This window comes from Rasamsonia byssochlamydoides, assembly GCF_041956645.1.
Source record: "Rasamsonia byssochlamydoides strain NRRL 3658 unplaced genomic scaffold VTN77scaffold_6, whole genome shotgun sequence".
In the NCBI taxonomy this organism is placed as follows: domain Eukaryota; kingdom Fungi; phylum Ascomycota; class Eurotiomycetes; order Eurotiales; family Trichocomaceae; genus Rasamsonia; species Rasamsonia byssochlamydoides.
Window position 1 is genome coordinate 394,562 of NW_027192389.1, and position 20,907 is coordinate 415,468.

General features: G+C 47.0%; 8 protein-coding genes across 8 annotated transcripts; 6 read left to right on the forward strand and 2 right to left on the reverse strand.

The window, feature by feature from the left end:
• Positions 1-472: 472 nt before the first annotated feature.
• VTN77DRAFT_7414 (uncharacterized protein) lies at positions 473-1,048 on the forward strand (the record flags this gene model as incomplete). Its single annotated transcript, XM_069423801.1, has 1 exon — positions 473-1,048. The coding sequence occupies one exon, from the start codon at positions 473-475 to the stop codon at positions 1,046-1,048; it is 576 nt and encodes a 191-aa protein (XP_069281220.1).
• Positions 1,049-1,179: 131 nt separating this feature from the next.
• VTN77DRAFT_7415 (uncharacterized protein) lies at positions 1,180-2,272 on the forward strand (the record flags this gene model as incomplete). The annotated part of the gene is made up of 2 exons (XM_069423802.1): positions 1,180-1,699; positions 1,761-2,272. 2 exons carry the CDS (start codon positions 1,180-1,182, stop codon positions 2,270-2,272), a joined length of 1,032 nt encoding a protein of 343 aa, XP_069281221.1.
• An 83-nt stretch (positions 2,273-2,355) lies between these two features.
• On the forward strand, positions 2,356-3,168 carry VTN77DRAFT_7416 (uncharacterized protein; the record flags this gene model as incomplete). Its single annotated transcript, XM_069423803.1, has 1 exon — positions 2,356-3,168. The coding sequence occupies one exon, from the start codon at positions 2,356-2,358 to the stop codon at positions 3,166-3,168; it is 813 nt and encodes a 270-aa protein (XP_069281222.1).
• Positions 3,169-3,339: 171 nt separating this feature from the next.
• VTN77DRAFT_7417 (uncharacterized protein) lies at positions 3,340-4,092 on the forward strand (the record flags this gene model as incomplete). Its single annotated transcript, XM_069423804.1, has 1 exon — positions 3,340-4,092. The coding sequence occupies one exon, from the start codon at positions 3,340-3,342 to the stop codon at positions 4,090-4,092; it is 753 nt and encodes a 250-aa protein (XP_069281223.1).
• A 78-nt stretch (positions 4,093-4,170) lies between these two features.
• On the forward strand, positions 4,171-5,145 carry VTN77DRAFT_7418 (uncharacterized protein; the record flags this gene model as incomplete). The annotated part of the gene is made up of 1 exon (XM_069423805.1): positions 4,171-5,145. The coding sequence occupies one exon, from the start codon at positions 4,171-4,173 to the stop codon at positions 5,143-5,145; it is 975 nt and encodes a 324-aa protein (XP_069281224.1).
• A 7,113-nt stretch (positions 5,146-12,258) lies between these two features.
• Positions 12,259-13,014, reverse strand: VTN77DRAFT_7419 (uncharacterized protein; the record flags this gene model as incomplete). The annotated part of the gene is made up of 1 exon (XM_069423806.1): positions 12,259-13,014. One exon carries the CDS (start codon positions 13,012-13,014, stop codon positions 12,259-12,261), a length of 756 nt encoding a protein of 251 aa, XP_069281225.1.
• Positions 13,015-13,609: 595 nt separating this feature from the next.
• On the forward strand, positions 13,610-15,501 carry VTN77DRAFT_7420 (uncharacterized protein; the record flags this gene model as incomplete). The annotated part of the gene is made up of 2 exons (XM_069423808.1): positions 13,610-15,314; positions 15,362-15,501. 2 exons carry the CDS (start codon positions 13,610-13,612, stop codon positions 15,499-15,501), a joined length of 1,845 nt encoding a protein of 614 aa, XP_069281226.1.
• A 1,628-nt stretch (positions 15,502-17,129) lies between these two features.
• On the reverse strand, positions 17,130-19,250 carry VTN77DRAFT_7421 (uncharacterized protein; the record flags this gene model as incomplete). Its single annotated transcript, XM_069423809.1, has 6 exons — positions 17,130-17,511; positions 17,567-17,799; positions 17,849-18,203; positions 18,256-18,389; positions 18,440-18,720; positions 18,773-19,250. 6 exons carry the CDS (start codon positions 19,248-19,250, stop codon positions 17,130-17,132), a joined length of 1,863 nt encoding a protein of 620 aa, XP_069281227.1.
• Positions 19,251-20,907: the final 1,657 nt, after the last annotated feature.

Here is a 20,907-nt window from a genome sequence, read left to right on the forward strand (position 1 = left end):
CTGGCAGATGTTGGAAAATACTATCAACGCTCTACTGGAGAGCGTATTGCGCGAAGTTTGTTTGAATCATCGGAAAGTGTTACCAGTGCGCTCAAGTCGATTGTGTCTAGGGAAGAAGAGGTCGAGAAGTTCGCGAAGATCGTCCAAACAGAGCTTTCTCATAAACTGGATGATTCCGTCATAGCCCTGAAGAACGAAAATGCTGTATCTTTCAAGTTATTAGAGAGCCTCATGCATTCATTCGAAGAGCCACTGCTTCGTCTGAGTGACCCGTTGGTACTCTTTCAAGACACTTTGGCCATGGAAGAACGCAAAAAAAATGCTTCTCTGGCTTTCAACAGACCATTATAGAGAGCATCATGAGTTCACATACAGGGACGTAATTCCCGAAACTGCGGAATGGATTTTCTCCAGAGCGGAGTATCAGGATTGGCAAAGTTCAAGCTCATGTTCCATCCTTTGGCTTCACGGAATGCCTGGTTGCGGGAAGACCAAATTGACCTCGACCATCATTCAAAAGCATTTAGGTGCGAGCCGTACTAATGACAAGAGCGCTCCAATAGCATATGTCTACTGCTCTAATACCAGAGGGAAACCACTCATGCTTAGCTCAGTCATCATTCTTCGGACTATCTTGAAGCAGCTCTCAGTCAGTAAGTCCGAACAAAAAGTCCGACAGCCGCTTTGGGAGGAGTATAATAGACGGCAAGAAGCTGCGAAACTTGATGGTCTTGACCCAACACCCCTTACGATAGAGGAGTGCACACAGCTTCTTCTCACTTTGACTTTGGATTGTCCTGCAACTATTATCATTGACGGTCTTGACGAGGTGGATGGAAATCGTCTGGATCTCTTAGCTGCCCTCCACACGGTGGTTGAGGAGTCGTCCAGTATCGTTAAAGTCTTGATATCAAGCCGAGATGATGCTGATATTGCTGAGACATTACAAGATGCCATGTCAATCTCCATATCTGCTGCTGAAAATTCAGCCGATATTGAGAAATTTGTCCGGCATAAAGTTACATCAGCCATTGCAAGTGGAAATTAGTGCGGTTTTGAAACAATTTGTATCGGCAGCTGAGGGAAGCTATTTTAACCAATGGCTGGGGGATGTGCAAGAGCTGGTTGAGTTAAAGAGAGCTCAAGCGTCGCATTTGAAACAGTTGAACGCAATCCAGAATGACCTGGGATCGCCGATTTTTGTGGTCATGCGTATACGGTATCCCTCTTATTCTCGAACAATTGCAATCTGAGGCATCGCGCTCAGGAAAGAATATTGACTATAACGCAAAGAATTCTCATGGCACTTCTGCGCTCTACGTCAGTGCTAGATACGGGCATACAAATACCTTGCAGTTCCTTCTCGACCAGGGCTCTTCGATCGATGTGTCTGGTGGCTTCTTTGGGAACCCGTTGCAAGCAGCCGCTTTCCAAGGACACGAGGAAGTTGTACGGATCCTTATGGCAAAGGAAGCGGATCCATTCGCCCCTGGTAAATTCGGTAACGTCGTTGATGCTGCAATGGCAGGTGGCAATGAACAGGTGATCAAATTCTTGCTTAGCTCTGAGAAGGTCACTCGTTCTTTAGACGTGGAGAAGCTTCTCTTAAAAGCCTCGTATGACGGACACTACGAAGTGGTTCGCCAGCTGCTGAGTTTACTCAATTCAAGTGAGACCGATAAAACCTGCCAGGGGACCAGTAAGTATCCAACTTAGAAACTACCCCAGATGAAATACCTTATACTTACCATCTACTTCAGCCAATAACCAGTTCCATGACACCGTTCAGATGGCTCTATTTCAAGGCAGGGCTAGAATTGCAAGGAGAATGTTGAAGGATATCGCAGACATCAACGTGAAGAGTGGTCACTTTGGTAATGCTCTTCAAGCGGCAGCTTTCGGAGGACACGCCATGATGGTGACCATGGTCTTGGAGCGTGAAGCAGATGTAAATTCTCGAGGTCGATATGGTTCAGCCCTAAGAGCAGCTGCTCTCCGTGGTCATGACACTGTTATTCGCCTTTTGATCGATAAGGGCGCGAACGTCGAAGGCGAGAATGCAGACGCATTACAAGCAGCTGCATTCAATGGAAGATTATCAACAGTGAAGCTACTTCTAGATAGCGGCCTCTACGATACCCACAAGTATTCGAACGTGATTTCACCAGCAGTTGAAGCGGCCTGTTTCAGAGGGTACAGAGAAGTTGCGGAGCTGTTTCTACAGACCTATGGTTCAGCAGCTGCCTATACTGGTTTTTTGCCGCTGCTCTAAACGGCGGTCAAGAGACAATCGTACGACTTGCACTGGAATATGAACCAAAGATACAGAATTCCGAGCTTCCCGATGGTTCGGAGATGCTTTGCAGTGCGGGCGGTTCGCTCTCTCTTCTCCCTCCGGGTGAAAATCGCCGCAGGTATCTCAGATCAAGAGAAACAAAAGAGAAAGGAGCCGATGAGGAGTCCTCACAGGCCGGCGATCGCTTGCCATGGTTTGGAGCAGATAAAGATGACTTGCTAAGACCAGAATCGATGCCAAAAGCCCTCAGAGTCAACGAAGATATCGGATCAGGTAATGGAAGATTTCTCAGAATCGCAGCTCGAAATGGTCAAATAGACATAGTGAAGGATTTGTTGGACCAGGGTTTCAACATAAGTACCACTGGAAACTCCAGCGGCCCGCTCTCCGGTCAGCCGACTCCGATAGAAGTTGCTGCGGCGGCAGGTCATTCAGATATAGTCGAACTGTTCCTAGATCGAGGGGCAAATCTCGGAAAGGTGTTACAACTTGCTGTACGAAATCAAGAGCAGGCAGTGATTCGCTTATTGCTTGACAAACGACCACACATTTCCATTGATAAATCAATCGAACAAAACTGGAATCGATATAATCGCCGCCGTTTATCCGGGGAAAGCGCAATTGCACTCGCGGTGGAATGGAACTTTCCGCATATCCTCGAAGTACTTCTTGACCACGCAAACAAACGTTCCAACCCAGAAATAGGTCTCGGAATGGTCGTAGCAGCGCGGAAAGGGAATCTTCCCCTCTTGCGCTCGATTCTCAAGGGATTTCAGTTAATGGGCGTTCAAGAAGGCGATTCCCTAACCAATGAATACTATGCCTTTGTTGAAGCCACCTATGAAGCGGCACTCAATCGAGATATGATGTGATGCGGCTGATTTTACAGCACGTAGCAACTGAATCTATGCGCAAACTGATTCTCTGTGAGTGTTTAAGCGAGGGAATTACGAAAGCAAACTGGTACGGTGCGCTACACGAAATCAGGGCTGTCTTCGAACCGGTTATATTACGACCATCTTGCAGGAAGAGCATTAATAGCGATGGCTATGAAGTGTGAGCGCCCACGACAGTTAGGATGCTTGGAGAAAGACGAAAGCTCTCTTTTTGAGGAATTCCATCGGTTATCACAGACCTCTGATGTCTTTATCTCATCTTACGAGGAGGCTTTGAGGGAGGCGGCAAAGACTGGTAACATGAAAATAATGCAGTTCCTCCTGGAGACAAGATCTACCGGTGATCCTGCTCGAACTCAAAGTGCTATGTTACCGTGGGTAAATCATACAGACGAGCATGGAAATACGGCTCTTTATTACGCCTGCACCAAAGGAAATCTGGACGTATTCAATGCCCTATTGGAAGTTGGCGCCAACCCGTTTACAAAACATCTCCCGTTTCCAAGTCGTAACCTTTCAGTGAAAGACGAGAATCTTAACGGAGTGCGAACCGATAAGGTCAACCTCTTACAGATCACTCTAGACGCTCTTGCGTCTCATGACATTTGGCTAACATCGCTACGAAAAGCATGGGGACCAATTGTATGCTATTTCCTTGATGCTGGTATGGATGTCAACTTGGACGACCCGAGCCTTATCAAGTTCTTCCATATTTCATGCTTCCAAGGTAACCTTCACTATGTGGAGAAGCTACTGGGCAAGGGAATAAGCTTAATTGCGCCACCCGGTATAAGCAATGATCGTGACTATAATTTTGGAACGCCCCTTCATGCTGCCACTGTTGCCGGTCGAAAAGCTGTCGCTTCGTGTTTACTCAATCATAGCGCTGACGTGGATTGAAAAGCAAACTATAAAAAATTCAGGGAAGTGAAGAGTCAGACCGCTATCGAAGCTGCTTTTGAGAAGAATTTCATGACAATGCGCCAGCCAAGACCAGCGGTTTTGGAGACTTGCGAATATCTTGTTGAAGCTGGAGCCGCGGATACTGATGCTGAGATTGTACTACGTGAAGCTTGCAACGATGGAAACGTAGACCTCGTGAAACGTATGTTGCAGCGTGGAACGAGGGTACGGAAACTCCCGCTTTGCGACAACATTGAGATTCTCAAGCTCTTCATCGAGACAGGATATGACTTTAAATCACAGCCTGATCGCATAGCTGAATTACAAGAGCGTGCCATCTCTAGGGGTGATGTGCCTCTGCTAGCATATCTTGTCGACACATACGGTCTATTGCTACCATTCAGTGAGTTTTCATCACCAGCGTGGAACATAATCAGAGGGGAAAAGAATCAGGTCGAAATTCTCCGATATCTTGTTGAAAATTGCGCATTCAATATTGATACGGTATATCCGACCTATGCCGGCTCGAGCGAGTGGATCAATATTCTGCAGCAAGCAGCAACCCTAGAAAACAATCCTGATGTTGTCGAACTTCTGTTGAAAGAGGGAGCAAGTACTGACTGCCCTGGACTTCAATACACAGCATTAATGAGTGTTCTAAAGGAAGGCAGTCACGGCATTAGGACACGAACTGTCTCAGTAATACAGTTGCTTCTTGATTATGGTGCCGACGTTGATGGATCGAGGGCCACAGATAGGGACCCAAATGGTCAGCTCAAGCCACACTTCCAGAAAACACCGTTGCTATATGCAATATATCGCAATGCTCCTGGGTCACTGGATGCAGTTAAGCTCTTAATCAAGCACGGAGCTGACATTAACCGCGGAATAATATCGCCATTGCGTCTCGCCCGAATCCTCGGAAACGGAGAGATAGAGAACCTGCTTATTCAACATGGTGCCGTAGACAATAGTGATCTTTCTTATACCTTGTCTGACTTTCGACGGGATTTGTTCGATCGTGCTACATTCCACCAAGAGTTTGTGTAGCCTTTCTTCATCCAGCATTGTCATGTGATGTCAAGTGGTTTATGGAGACAAGAAACCTCACTTTGTATAACTGATGAAGAGATTAAGAAGAGAAAGAGAATCAAAGGATCAAGCTACAGAGTGCATTTCCTATTTAATGACAGCTCTGATTGTCCACCTTGTCTAGTTTGCTTTGCTAAATTGGCCCGGCTCACCCACCAGCTCACCTGGCTCTCCTTGAAGTTATAAAGGACTCACCCGGCTCACCTGCACTCTCCCTAAGTCACGCGACCAGCTTATTTAAGGTAGCAGTGGTTTGAGGGCAGAATGACAATTGACTGTACTTACTATGTGGCTTGAGTACGGCTGAGCGGACGGGAAGCCCTATTCTCCACACCCTATGGTCGTATGAATAGACACGGCTTTATGAATGAGCTATGTATAGGACTCATGACCGGAATAGATGAGTAATAGGAGGAAACGAGGAACACAAAAAGTTCCAAAGTTGAATATAAGAGTGTCACAAAAAGCAAAGAGAACATGCAAATGCCATTATACAAGGGACCAGCCCTGTTTGTGCAGTGTAATTTGTACCACTTTAAACGAACCCAAAAAAAAAAATCAAAGGGAACAAGCCGAAAGCAGAATGAGAAACGAAGCAGACTCTAAATTGGACAAAAAGGAGCTACAGAGGCACTCGTGAGACCGTTCCGTGCACAGATTCGGCATGATTCATCAGATGCATCCTGTGTTTTAGTTGCACACCGCAGATATTGCATTTGACCGTCTGGCCTTCTGGCCAAGGAGGGTTCACATGCTTTTGTCGAAGGTGCCTGCTCAGAGACCCTGGGGTCTTATATTGCTTCGTCCGCTCACCCCGGGGGAGTCCGGGGTCCCCAACGCAGAGGAAGCAAATCGTCGGTCTTTGGTCCGGTGAGTCCACCCGGACCGATATGATCGCCACGCGGAGAGCGATCGCATCCTCATCCGCTGAGCCCTCTTGCCTCTTTGCATGGGTGGATAGAATGACATCGGTTGCCGGATGTTTCTAGGACGGGGCAGGCCACCATATTGGTGCCCCCTCCTCTACATTATAGAATGCAATCACTGCATTGATTGCAGCAATCCGCTACCGATATTCTGCTTCAATCATAGCACCTGGCATGGTCAGGATGGTATCGATCAGTATCATATGCTGCAGTGTCATATACCCTATTTGCTACAAGGCCCCAATGACCTCCTCGTCCACCACCTTTCCAGCAAGCTGCCGTTTACTGTCGATCACCGGCTGCTTATTCTTATACTGCTCTAGATTCTCTTGCACTAGGTAGTAGCATTGCCGTTACTTCTTATTGTGCAGCTCACAAAGCACTCATTGGTATCTCTGATTAGCACATTTATATTTCTTTTCTTTGCCATAATACATATTTCGAACTTGCTTGCATTTCTGAACCACCTCCTGCAATACAAGCACACAAGGGAGCTCATTGATTAAACTTGATTGTTCTGGTGTCAACTTATAGGGGCGCCAGGGATCAATTGACCAGCTCATGGAGTACACAAAATGCATCAGTTGTTTTTGGGGTAGTAGGCTGCAGACAATTGCCTAGGCATTAACATGGATACCCATACTATAGTGTCGAACAAAGGTATTGATGCTGGCATGTTGCAACATCACATTCTGAAGCTCGTCCATCATGTCTGCTGCCCAATAACAATCCCCATTAGCAAGACCTGGCCAAACATGGAAAGAAATCAGAAATGCTTACGGCTATCATTGAATGCCTTGGCCGCCCCGTATTAAAGCCCGTATGGCTTGGTGACCTGTTCGAAGCCAGTGATTTTGCCTCCCTACCTTATCCAGTAACGAACAGTTGCCAACAATAGTTGCTGATCCAAAGCAATCTGAACCCCATGTGCTTCCTGAACTGCCTGGCAGAATACAAATTGATCCAATAGCTCATCCTTCAACTTCAATTCCTACTGGTTGAGCCCATTCAAAATGCCCAGGCTGTACAGATTCTCCAGGCAGTTTATGATTGGGCCATCCTTGGAGATATTCTTGAAGGTTCCAATCCAGAATAACATGCCCAGAAGGAAGACGTGGGGACTGAGGACCAAGGTCAGGTCAAAAATGATCTCAGGGATAGGGAAAGTATTCCTATTCAGTATGATCAGCCCTGGTCTACACAAGGGAAACCCCCTTTCTAATTCCTTGCTGGAGAAGGAGAGCAGGAGTCATTGCAAGGGATCAACAGCAAGATTGAAAGGGAATTAGGGGGGAGGAAGAACAGGACGAGGGAAATGCACGGCTCCTTCTTGCCCAAAACGTCTTAGTGAACTTGGGGGTCAGGAAAATGAACAAGCAAGGACGTCCTCCGTCTGGGTCACGGATCAGGATCAGCTGGAGGTATTGATAGTGAAGGTCCAGTAGTGCCTGTGGACAGCTATCTGTAATGGCTGCCAGCTGGCAGAAGAGTAGCAGCTTGATCTGGAGCCAGCCGCTTATGAATGTCATCTCTGTTGTCGCCAGGAACACCTGGGCAAACTCCGCAACATCTTTAATGTATATTGTTGCTTTTAGTCGATACTTGAGCAAGAGGTTCTTTTCTTTGGCAATGATTGCGAGTACCTAGAGGTCATCAGCCATGGTGTCCCAAGTTGCTAGTAAATGGGCTCATTGCTTACATCCTCAATGCACCTAAAGGTCATGTTCTCAAAGCCATGCCCGACTTTGGCCTTATATACTAAATGCCACATCTTCCAGAAAGTCTCCAACAAGCTCTTCGTCTTAATTCCTGGAGTTCTGCATCCCTTCTTGCCCCATCATTGGTCATAATGCCAGCTGAAAAAGGCTTTAAGGTGCCAGATGGTCTCCTCTGTATCAGAGAGCCAGTAGAGCTACTTGACCAGATCACGGCTCTGGTACTAACAGTATCTGGTGGGACCCAAATGAATATGTTAGCTGCAACAAAATACAATGTTGAGGCAGTATGTCTTACTGGTCCCAGTATTCCCTTATCTCCTCTAGCTTCTCTAGAGTCTTAAGACTGTACTGTTGCTGGCAGAGCTGGGTAACATCCAGATGGTTGGCCTCTGCAAGGTAGTATTCTGGTGGATGCTGATCTTCATTGTCAAAATGCAAGTCATCATCTGAATCATCATCTAAATTGTTGCTGTCCGGCTCCGACTCGCTGTCAGAAGAAGTATTGGAAGGATTATTCGAGAAGATGTCTAGGAGGTTAGGACTAGCATCGCCCTTATCGTCTGATGCAACATCTGGATTGAGTTAGGAATAACAATGCATAATAAGAGGGAGCAGCACAGAAACGGAAACAATGCAAGAAAGAAGATCAAGGAGGATATAAATGAATGGAGAATGTAGTCCTGTTTGACCCGTAATATTGACCCCGGATGATGAGTTGCATATGGGTGATGATATATTGTAGTTGCTCTGAAAGCAAGGGAAATGAGTTGAAGGATGGCATGGCCATTATGGGGAACTTATAGAATTGCAGCAAACGGCGCATTAAGGAGGGGAGCCGTTTTGAGCTCCCTGAGGAGGGGAGCTCAATACCTCACTCTGTGGAGGATCATGGTCAAGCGAGGAACAAGCTGCACAGGAGCGTCATGAGTCTGGGCCAGGAACCAGGAACCAGGATGTGGCCAACCAGGGACGGGTGTGGAGTTAAGGTCGGTCATCCGTGGGCGTTGGCGCACGTGATGCCAAGACCAAGAGCAGGACGCTCAAAACAGCATCAGGTGTAGCCGTTTTGGGCCGCCGCCTAACCGTCTCATTATTAAAAGTAGTAGTTTTAATATATTAGTTAAATATAAACCATTTAAGAAGGGTAAAGAAGGTTATAGATATAAGATATTAAATAGAGGTATTATAGGAACTAAAGGGAAAGGTAAGGCTCTTATCTGCCTTATCTTAAATAATAGAAAATCTAATAATATTATTATTGTGAAGGGCCAAAGCCTTGCTGTCTAGAAACTAGGAGCTCATAAAAAGGATTCGCTGGGGAAGGAAGAAATGAAGAGAGAGAAAGGCACGCGAGCTGTATCAACAGGAGTCATGTGATGAACAACAAATGGACCAATCAGAAGACGAGAGAAAAGCTGAGTCAGCAATATGGGCTTAGCCCGCAACAAAATAAGCCAGATTAGTAGGAGCTTAATATATCTAGGCCTGTTGCCGCGTCCGGCAACGCTCAGTGAGAGAATTACTAGAAAGGGAAAGAATGAAGCCGTTGAGATCTCTATATTGAACCTCTCTAACTAGACGACCTGGTTGTGTGGAAGGAGGTAGGAGGAGGTTTGGGGCGCACGGGCCAACGGAGCTGACTAAGCGTGTGGCCGGCAAGCCGGCTGCACCGAGGCCCCATTTTGGTTTCAGCTAGCTTAGGAATATGATATTAGAGGCAAAGCATCCAGGGCATAAGGAAACAAAAAAAAAGAAAGAGAAAGGAGAGAGAAAAGGATAAAGATCATCTAGCTGCAAAAACAATATCTAATATAGACAAGTCTGGTATAGGGGAGCTCGCTATGCAATCCAGGAAAAAGTACAGATTCCATATAATGAGAGAGACAACAGTAGCCATGTAACCGTCTGAAAGATATGAACTGAAAGGAGGAGACAACACCAACAGTAACAAGGGAAGTGATACAACAGGATCTACTAGAGTCACCATCAGCTCAGCTTCCTGATGTTAGAAAGCTCGCGCTTCCCCCAGATAGGCAATCGCCGGTTTGCACGGTGTCATCCCTGAGACCCGGTAGCGGCACTTAGATGAGATAAGGAAAGAAAGATTAAGTAACTAAGCCACTCTGCCTTTAACGTAATCCACAAGAGAGCCGATCACCCAACCGAGCCGATCAACCCTACCCATCCGCGAATCCTATACAGAAATCAAAGCTTCATTATCCACCCAAACAGCAATTAATTACAAAAATTTATGAATTAGACCAATTAGGGCATTGTAGTCTATTATGCCCAAGAATATGACAATTACTACACCTCGGCGGCGCGCGTGTACGTGGTATAGAAGCTGCTTCTGCGGTTGCAGCTATTGGGGGTTCGGGAACCTGATTCTGACTTCGTACGAGCTCCTGAGTTTCCTCGACTAGGAGACCACCTATATCAGATAGCTGATTGGTCGACCAATTGTGCTTTTGCTTCTGCTTCTTATTCATAGCACATAGATCATGATTTTCCCTTGTAAGAAGAGCAGCACTATGTATGGCTAGCTAACAGCCCTGAATAAGCTAATTTAATGCCGCATCTATAGGGCTTGGAGGGTTCTGTATACGTCATTTTATGAAGGCCTTAATTATAGTTGCTTGATGCTATAATTCAATAAGATTATGAGGTATCTTAGGTACCCAATTGGCCTATAGACTCCCGGCATGGCTTCTAGGTGATATAGGGGTCTTAAGCTATATATTAAGCTATAGAAGAACATATTCTGGATTAAATGGCATAAGACTGGTTACCACAAAGCTACTTTTAATATTTTCTGCTTTAAGAGTGTCCAAACAAGCTTTAGGGTATGCTAACAGGAAATCTAGCTTGTCAATATAATTAATTCCTAGCTATATACTCTTCTTAACTAGACAGCCATATATGCACTTCAGAACTATAAAACAGCCAACATCTAGAGGTTATAAGAGATGAGACAAATATAGTGGTATATAAATTGGTATAATGTCGTTCTAGATGCATATATGATCAAATTAAGGAGTCAGATGACTCCTATGTCTATCAAGAATCAATAACCAGTATTTTCCCTTTATATAGGTATTTGTATGGGGGATAAAGACATTTTGAAGCCAGGAGATCCTAATCTTATCAATAGTCTATCTATGGGTACTTATCTTAATCCTCTAGTTATATAGTAGGGCAACATTTTCATACCAAGCCTATAGATGGGCCTTTGCTTTAAATATAAAGCATGGCAGGAGAGCCTATCTAGTTAAATTGACTACTTTAATAACTGTGACCTATTCCCAATTCCCTGGCTATATAAGAACTAGACAACCAACAGTCTTGGCTCTAGTAACTACCTTTATAGTAGCAATCAAGCCCATTATAAAGCCTGAATTATCAAAATTATAGATATCCTCATCAAGAATGCCGTATTGCTCAATAGTGCTTCACACATGGTGAAACCACTGACAGATGATCTTTAGATCTTCACATTTGGCACGCTGATGATTTTATCCACGCATTATGACGGTTTATAAAGTTATAGACCCAGTTTTTACCAATGTGAGGTGGAGTATCGGACAGACCGCGCTCAGAGAGAAGAATATTTGCTATTTCTTGTACGGATGATGGCCATAGAGGTGATCTACACCTTTATAGAAGTATATCCTCTTCAGCAATTGTGAATTTATGCCCATTAGCATGATGCTCGGTCCTTGTAATGCTGCCATGAATGGTGTAGAGTAAGGGATGTCATAAAGATGCGCTGCTTCACGAAGACGAAGGCTTTTTTCTGATTTTTAAAGCAGAGATTGCTAGAGAGATTCTTCCCTCCTGCTGGACGAAATTTGGCGAATTTATACGTGCTTTTGGTGGCATGGTAAAGGTATAAAATTGATCGATTTTAATGTAGGGAGATATAAGACGCGTAGGGGTATCTTAATGCAGCTAGCTTACTAGCTATATACTTAGTTAGCTCTATTAGCCTATATGCCCTTAAGTGAGGCATTATCCTGCCTTTCCCATAGATATATATAGGCCCAAAGCCCAGAACCTTCTTCTGATTCCTTTCTCACCACTAAGTTATTTTGTAGATAGGTTCAATATAATTGTTTCTATGGCTTCATTCCTTCTCTTTCTAGTAAATCCCTCACTGAGCCTTGCTGATCGCGGCAAGAATAGTACATAATGGTGATTTTGGATATATGCGCATTGTACGGTATCGTATCTAGCACTTCACATGTCTATCTTGAAAATACTCCTAGTATGCCTCATATTCGTCCATTCCATTCCATTCCCGTTTTATCGTCCAAATACTCCATACTCCTAGTATGCCTCGTAGTTGTCTGTGTAATATATGTACTTTTTTTTTTCAAAAAAAAATCATCAACGGTCATATCTGCATGTCTGCATGTCTATAAGGAGGCTTACTCCGCCCCGTATCGCGCCCGATACTCCTTCAACCGGCTAATCTCCTCCTCCCCAATCTGATCTCCCAGCGTCTCGATCAGGTCGCTCAGCCCGACAACCGCGCGGATAGGGACCTTCCCCCCCAGATCCCTCTCAGCGACGCCTATCGCGCTCTTGGGCTCAGTGTCACTGACGCGCTCCTCTCGATCGAGCAGCACCACCACGCCCGCGACCGATCCGCCTTCCTTCTCGATGATGCCGACTGCCTCGCGCAGCGCGGTGCCTGCCGTGATCACATCGTCGACGATCAGCACGCGCTTCCCCTTGAGGGGCGCTCCGACAATATTCCCTCCTTCCCCGTGGTCCTTGGCCTCCTTCCGGTTGAACGAGTAGCTGATGTTGTCCCAGACGCCGCGGGACGTCGGAGCCAGCGAGTCGCGCACCGCCAGCTCGTTGAGGATCGCCGTGCAGAGCGGGATACCCTTATAGGCCGGGCCGAAAATGACGTCGAAATTCGGCGTGATTGATGAGCCGTCCTCGGAGACAGTCACAAACGGTGGGCTGGAGATGACGTTGGCGAACGCCGAGGCAGTCGCGCGCAGCAACGGCGCCGTGTGCAGCAGCGTCGAGGTGAAGAAGTACGGCGACACGCGGCCGGACTTGAGCACGAAGGACCCGAAGGAGAGGACTTTGTTCGACACCAGCAGGGGGAGCAGCGTCGCCTTGTAGTTGTCCTTATCGGCGGAAGGTGGGGGGATGGTTGCGGTGGACATGGCGTGAAATGAATGTAGACGAAGTGACCTGGCTCGTTGAAATGAAAGAAGAACTGCCTCTTCAGCGCACCGTATCTAAATTGCAACCACGGTGCGCGTAGTGTACTCCGTAAAGTCTGACTGATGGTTGATAGATTATCGAGGAAAAGAATTTCTGGGGGGAGGGGCACCTGACCAGCCAATGGGGACGCTCAATTGGCTCACCGACTGACTTCACCGGCCATCACCAACAGTTCGTTGGACACTTCCCCGGACTTCCGCCTGCCCGCCTGCTGATCTTCTCTTCTCTGCACTCTGGCGGGTTGGGGTTTTTTTTTTCTTTTCTTCTGTGCTTTGTGTCCACCCAGAAAAGGATCATCAGAACACAATCTGACCCCCGCAGTCCCCTGGCTCGACCCCGTCCTCCGGTGTCACTGCTGACAGCTCCAGTGAGGGGCCCAACAACAACAATCACCAGCCATTCCTCAGCATCACTCTCTTCCGCTCTCCAGTATATGTTGCGACCATTGGCAGATCGCTGGGCTCGAGTGCGCTACTTTGGTTGACAGCCCGGAGACGCCTCAGATTCGTATTTTGACTTGTCTGACCTGTCAACATGCACGTCGGTAGCAAGCTCCTCGAGGAAGAGATCTCCGGGAGACCGGGCATCTCCTTCGAGTTCTTCCCGCCCAAGACCGCCCAGGGTGTGCAGAACCTGTACGACCGCATGGACCGCATGCACGGCCTGGGCCCCGCCTTCATCGACATCACCTGGGGCGCCGGCGGACGACGCGCGGAGCTGACCTGTGAGATGGTCAAGGTCGCCCAGACGGTCTACGGATTGGAAACTGTTATGCACTTGACATGTACGGATATGCCCCGCGAGAGGGTCGATGCGGCGCTCGAGGCTGCCTACAACGCCGGCTGCACCAACATCCTGGCGCTCCGGGGCGACCCCCCTCGGGAGCGCGAGCAGTGGGAGGCGGCAGAGGGTGGATTCCGATATGCCAAGGACCTGGTGAAGTATATCCGGGAGAAGTATGGAAATCACTTCGACATTGGCGTTGGTGGATACCCCGAGGGTGCTGACGATAATCGGGACGTCGACCTGTTGATCGAGCATCTCAAGGAGAAGGTCGATGCGGGTAGCTCCTTCATTATCACCCAGATGTTCTACGATGTCGACAACTTCCTGAACTGGGTTCAGAAGTGCCGCGACCGCGGCATCAAGGTGCCCATCGTGCCGGGAATCATGCCCATCTCTACATACTCTGCCTTCATCCGCCGCTCGAATTGGACCAAGATCCGCATCCCTCCCGAGTGGCTCGAGGCGCTGGAGCCGGTCAAGAACGACGACGCGCAGGTGCGGAACATCGGCACCCAGCTGGTCGCTGACATGTGCCGGAAGCTGCTGAAATCGGGTAAAGTGCACCACTTACACTTCTACACGATGAACCTGGCCCAAGCGACGCGGATGATTTTGGAGGAACTCAAGCTGGCGCCCTCGGAGGAGATGCCTCTGTACAAGCCTCTTCCCTGGCGACAGTCGCTGGGTCTGCGCCGACGAACCGAAGATGTGCGTCCTATTTTCTGGCGGAACCGGCACACTTCGTACATCGCGCGCACCCAGACGTGGGACGAGTATCCGAACGGACGGTGGACGGATTCGCGGTCTCCCGCATTCGGCGAACTGGACGCGTACGGCATCGGTCTGAAGGGGACCAACGAGGAGAACGTCAAGCTGTGGGGCCAGCCCAAGTCGATCAAGGACCTGTCGGATATCTTCATTCGGTTCCTGGAAGGCAAGCTCGAGCGGCTGCCGTGGAGTGACACGCCCATCACGGCGGAAGCGGACGCGATCAAACCAGATCTGATCGACCTGAACCGGCGGGGGTTCCTGACGATTAATTCGCAGCCGGCGGTGAACGGCGTGAAATCGTCTCATCCCGTGTATGGCTGGGGTCCGCGGAACGGATACGTGTACCAGAAGGCGTACCTGGAGCTGCTCGTGCCGCCCGACATCGTCAGCGAGCTGATCGCGCGGATCGAGAAGAACCCAGATCTGACGTACTACTGCATCAGCAAGACGGGCGAGCTGCGGAAAGGAACGAGGAACAGCGAGGGTCCGAACGCGGTGACGTGGGGAATCTTCGCGTCGAAGGAGATCATCCAGCCGACGATCGTGGAGAGTATCAGCTTCATGGCCTGGAAGGACGAGGCGTATCAGCTGGGGGATGACTGGGCGAAGTGTCATCCTGCGGGAAGTCCCAGTCGGAAGCTCATCCAGAGTGTGATGGACGAGTGGTATTTAATCAACATTGGTGAGTGACTAACACACTAGTGAAAACTACGATGCTAATGATGACAGTCAACAACGACTTCCACAAGACGCACGACATCTTCCATCTCTTCGAGGGACTATCCGTGAAGAACCTCGATGTGGAGGTATCCGTCGACTCGAGTGAGCCTGAGCCTGCTCCTGCTGCTGCAGACACAGCCTCGGCATGATTCACGAATTCAACTCCACGATCTCCAACCCGATAGACATCCCTCCATCTTATACCCGTCTCTTCTTTGTTTTTTTAACAAAAGCAATTTTCTTTTCTCTTCTTCAAAAAGTTACGACATTCAACATGCATTAAAGCGCGCGCATGTGTGTGTGTGTGTGTGTGTGTGTGCGCGCGCGCGCGGATGGAGTATTGGGAAGGGAAGGGAAAGGAAAGGAAATGAACGGAAAAAGGAAAAAAGGAAACGGAAGCATTTTTCAACAAGGTTGCTGATTAACTTATGATGAGACATGAGTGACGATGATTGACTGTTTAAAGATACCTCAACTTCATCTTTGCTTTTTTCCCCTTTATATATGTTCTGTCTGATGTCTGACATTCTACCTACCTACCTTAATTCAACATTTTTATTCGCTGGCTCTCCGAGCACTGAGTCGGATGGAGCAAGCCAGCGAGCGAATCATGAGCGTGACGTGGCCATGGATGGATATGGATGGACATGAATGAAAAGAAAACCAGGGGGTGGCGTTCAACACGGCTTGTCTTGTCTTGCGACTCTTTTCTTGTGTTGTCTGCTTTCTTGTCTGCTAGCATGTCTTCTCTTCTCTAGATAGATGGATAGATAGATAGTCTGTCTCATCTCACCATCAGTCATGCTTTACTCATACTTGTCAATGAATTGAACATACATCTATACATCTATACATAGGTACAGTACATACATGCATAGCTAGATAGGAAGGAAGAGGGAGATAAAGATATTTTTTTTAAAAAAAAAGATACGTAAAAAAAAAAGGTGAAAGTGAAAATTAGGAAATCTCAACCTGAAATGATTCTATCTGCCAACTTGGCTACTGTATGTATATACTCTAGATATGTTTATCTCGATATCACACGCACATATTTATTTTAACAATAGAAATAGATTTATTTTTTTAACAATGGAAAGAGTAAAGACAAAGAGAAAAAAGGAAAAGAGAGAAATAATCACTTACTATTACAATACTGCCAGTAGGTATAATACATACAATATATCTTTATTTTTGAGCATGGATCCGTTCCTTGAGTCTTGTAACGTTTGTCTTGACGACATTAGATCCATCCATCCATCCATCCATTGTTAAATCCCAAAATAAACATTGGTGTAATTACATACACAATGAGGGTTAGGTACAGGCTTCGTCATTCAAGCAAGGTGCTTGCTATGCTTGCTACACAAATTAAATTGATATATTGGAGCTATATTTACCTTTGCAAGGTTCCCTGGATTCCCCTGTTAAAAAATATACATATATATATATTCCCCCTCCAGGTCACTCACTCTCACTGCCAATCACCATGCTTCATCGGTTTTTTTTCTGGGCCTTGACTTGATCGGGTTTGTCCAGTCCACCACTTGGTTTGAGTAAAGACTAAAGACAGAAGAAGAAGAAGAAGAAGAAGAAGAAGCAATGAGATAGATACAGTAGAAGAGGATAATTATACGAAAGTAACTCTTCAACAAGTTTGAAGAAGCAATGAGACAACAATGTCACTATGTCACCATTCACATTCATATGCATGCAAATTTGCAGCAATGTTATAAACATTCCATCTCTCTATGTATGTACATACATACAGTTCTCTAAGTTAAGACTTCCCTAAGCTATCCTTCAGCGTAACAATACGATTGAGCACCACCTTCTCAGGCGTCGAGTCCTTATCAACCGCAAAATACGCCACGCGCATTCCCTGGAACCGGATGTTATACGGAGGAGTGCTGGTAGTGCCATCATCATTAGTTGTCTTCTCTCCGCTCTCTTTCGGCCAGGGAGCAGACCGGGAAATCTCTTCGAACCCGATCTCGAGGAAAGCATCGTGGTAGATTTGCTCAGATTCGGGGTTGATGTCCGCAAGGAAGCCATCCGGGTGTGCAGACGGATCTTCCGATTTGAACAAGGGGTTGAAAGCGCGGACTTCGGCCTTGATGGGGCTGTTGTGCGAGGGAGAGTCGCCAACCCAGTGGATGTAGCTATATAATAGTTAGCAAATTCTTCATCTCAACCAAGTAGTATTCTGCTACTTACGCTTTTGGCTTCTTGGGAGCAGACCCGTCCTCTGGCTTCTCATACTTGGCATGCACGCAAGTGATCAGTCCAGAGTCCGGATCCTTTTCATATGACGTCGCGGTGATTGGGAAGGGGACCTTGAGCAGGCCGACGGTCTTTCCAGGTGCGAGACGGAAATAGTCCGGAGCGTCTTGCTCGCGGAAGTCGGAGCGTTCGATGTAGACGACTTTCGTGAAGGGAACGCGATGCGTCTGTAATACATTAGGTACCAGTGAATAAAAGCCTAGACGTCAGACTTACCCCAAAAGCTGGGTCCTTTGAGAAAGGAACCTCCACCATCTCCACATAATCATCCGGCAGATCATCGATAATCAACTTGAGTGGCTCGAGCACCAACATAAGACGCGGGACAGTAAATTCCAAATACTGGCGAATGACTTGTTCAAACTTTGTCACCTGGAGATTCGAGTTGGCCTTTGTGACCCCGATGTTGTTCACAAAGGCAAGAATAGCACCCGGGGGGACTCCGCGTCTGCGCAGGGCGATGAGGGTGTATAGACGAGGATCATCCCAGTCTCGCACGTAGCCTTTCTTGACCAGTTCGATGATCTTGCGTTTCGAAAGAACCGTCCCGGTGATGTTCAAGCGACCATACCTGCACAAGTCAGTCACAAGCTAGCCTCGAGATAATAGGGGGATTATCATACTCTCTCTGCATCGGCTTATAAACTTCCAGCTTATCGCACAGCCACTCGTACGACACACGAGAAAGCTCAAACTCCGTCGTACAGAGCGAATGGGTAATGTTTTCTATACTATCACACAGAGGATGGGCAAAGTCCTGTTTCCGTTAATGAGTCGAAGAGCAACATCTTGAGAAACGGTACTTACATAAGTTGGAAAGATCCTCCACTTATCACCAGCTCGGATGTGAGTCTTTTCCTTGTTGTCTAGGATCCTCCAGGCAAAGAGATCCCACATTTGCGGGTTTGGCGAGGTTATGTCCTGCTTCAGTCGAAGTGCCGCCTCCCCTGCTTTGTATTTGCCATCCCTCATTGCTCTGAACTCGGCCAGGGATTCCTCAATCGGGCGGTCTCGATGGCTGCAAGCAAATCGCTCTTTTCCTCGCTCGCCGTCTGCTCCTTCGCCGCGCTGCGCTTTGATTTCGGCCTCTGCTCTCGTTAGTACAAGACAATATCAGTACAAGACAAGAATTCGACATACTGGTGCAATGGCAAACATAAGCGCCGTCCCGCCGGATAAGGTCCTCCGCCAGCTCATACAGCCGCTCAAAGTTATCGCTGGCAGATGTGACTCGGACTGGTTTGAAGCCCAGCCAGTTCACAATGTCTTCAATCGCGTTGTAGAACCGTTCCTCCTCCCCCTCGGGATTGGTATCGTCAAACCGCAGAATGCACTCCCCACCATGATACCTCGCAAAGCCAAAGTTAATGGCAATGGCTTTACTGTGTCCAATGTGCAGAAATCCATTCGGCTCGGGCGGGAACCGCGTGATGACCTTTTCAGTCGGCCGCTCTTGATAGACATCAGCCAGGAAGCCGACTTTGAACATGTGGTCGGGATCTCGTACGAGGTCCGCCGGGTCCTGTTTTTGAGCGCCGCCATTTTTGGGAGGGGCCTTTGCCTTCTTCCCTGTGGCTTTTGGCTCTTTGGGCCTTTCTGGCAGCTCTGCTGTCGCCATGTTGTGAGTTGCAGATCAGTACAGACAAAGCGAGGGGGATATTGCTGGTGTTGGTGGGGATGTCGATCAACTCTTCTGACTCAGAGGCGAGGCCCGTCAGAAAACGGTTTAGCGCCGAGTCAGGTGATTCGATCCTTGCTCCTCCCCGCGCTAAATTTTAGTGGATCGCCAATCTAATCACGAGACCTTGTCTGAATGCGTGGCAAGAAACCGTGATACTGTATTCATCTGAAGGTGCTGCAGAATCATGGAGCTTGTCTTAGTATTGATAGTATTTCTTATGAAGGAACTGTAGCTTATGGAGACGGTAGTCCCTTGGATCGGAGAGAAGTGCCAGTGAGAGATAACCGGATTCGGCTGGATCTCACCGCCTCCAACAGCTTATCTCTAGCTTATAGCTTATCTCTGTCTCAGCTCGGAGTATCTTGGCGGATTCCTAGTGGGTGCGCTCAGCAGTGGTCTGTCACGTGCCTCCGTAGTTTCTAACCAGATATCTAAGATAATAGATCAAGCGTCATGCAGGTCCGATATCATTATTTGTATAGCATTCTATGCACAGTTCCTCTCTAGTATTTCCATGATAATTAATCCGTCTTCGGCAGGATATGTCGCAGCGCCGCTCATGTGTCTTTCTGCTTTGGATATTGCTTCCTTGCTTATCCTAGGCACAAAAGCAGTAAATGATCGTGGCAAAGCAAAGAGGATTCTTCTTTTCTTTTCTTCTAGGTTGGTATTCTAGTTTAAAACATACCACCAGAAAGCTGCAGCTTCAAACTTACTTTAAGCTATTATGTTGCTAACTGAGGTATGACAATAAGATAAAGCTAGTTAATGCGGGACTCACAACTATACAAAACTGGTCAAAGGCAGGTTTTCCCCGTCTTTTAAAGAAGGGATAGTATCAAAGCCGATCAGAAGGAGCGATGACTATTGAAAAAAAAAAATCAAAAAGTCAGCTCACAACTAGAAAGACTCCTATATCATTTTGAAGCTTTAATAGAGCTGTCACGGTAGAAAATATGCAGTTCTTTATATGTCCTCAATATCACTAAAATTGCCACAGATCAGCTTTACCTTATGGATTATGAGGAGTCTATGATGGTCGTGTGATCCTTTTAAGGATTTGTAGCACAACATACTGAGACACGTTATTGTGACAATAGATTTTGACAGTGCTGTGAGAATCAACTGTGCTGGTGGAAAGGGTTCAGGAGTTTTCCATATCACTTTTTAAAGAGAAACAACATATGAAGAACTCGGTACTGGAAGGAATTCATATTATAGTAGCTAAATATGCTGGGACAGTGGAAATGAGATAATAGCGAGAACAATCCCTACTTAATTGTTGTTTCTTTAATGGTTACAAGGGATAACCCACTATCTCCCTTGTATTTATTCTCTAGTAGGTATACGTAATGATCATAGGGTTGGCCCTTAGTTACCTAGTAATCAGTCCCTTACCTAGTGATCTCGGCGCATACCTCTATAAATTTCCCGCTAAAGCCAGATTAGAAGTATTAGAAGTAGAAGCTGAGATTATCTCACAACTTTGCTTAACCTCTCTATTTACAATTATCCATCAATATCAGTTCAGAAATGTCACTAGTGATGTAGGAATTATCAGACACACACTACGCTTTTCTAGCCCCCCCCCCCC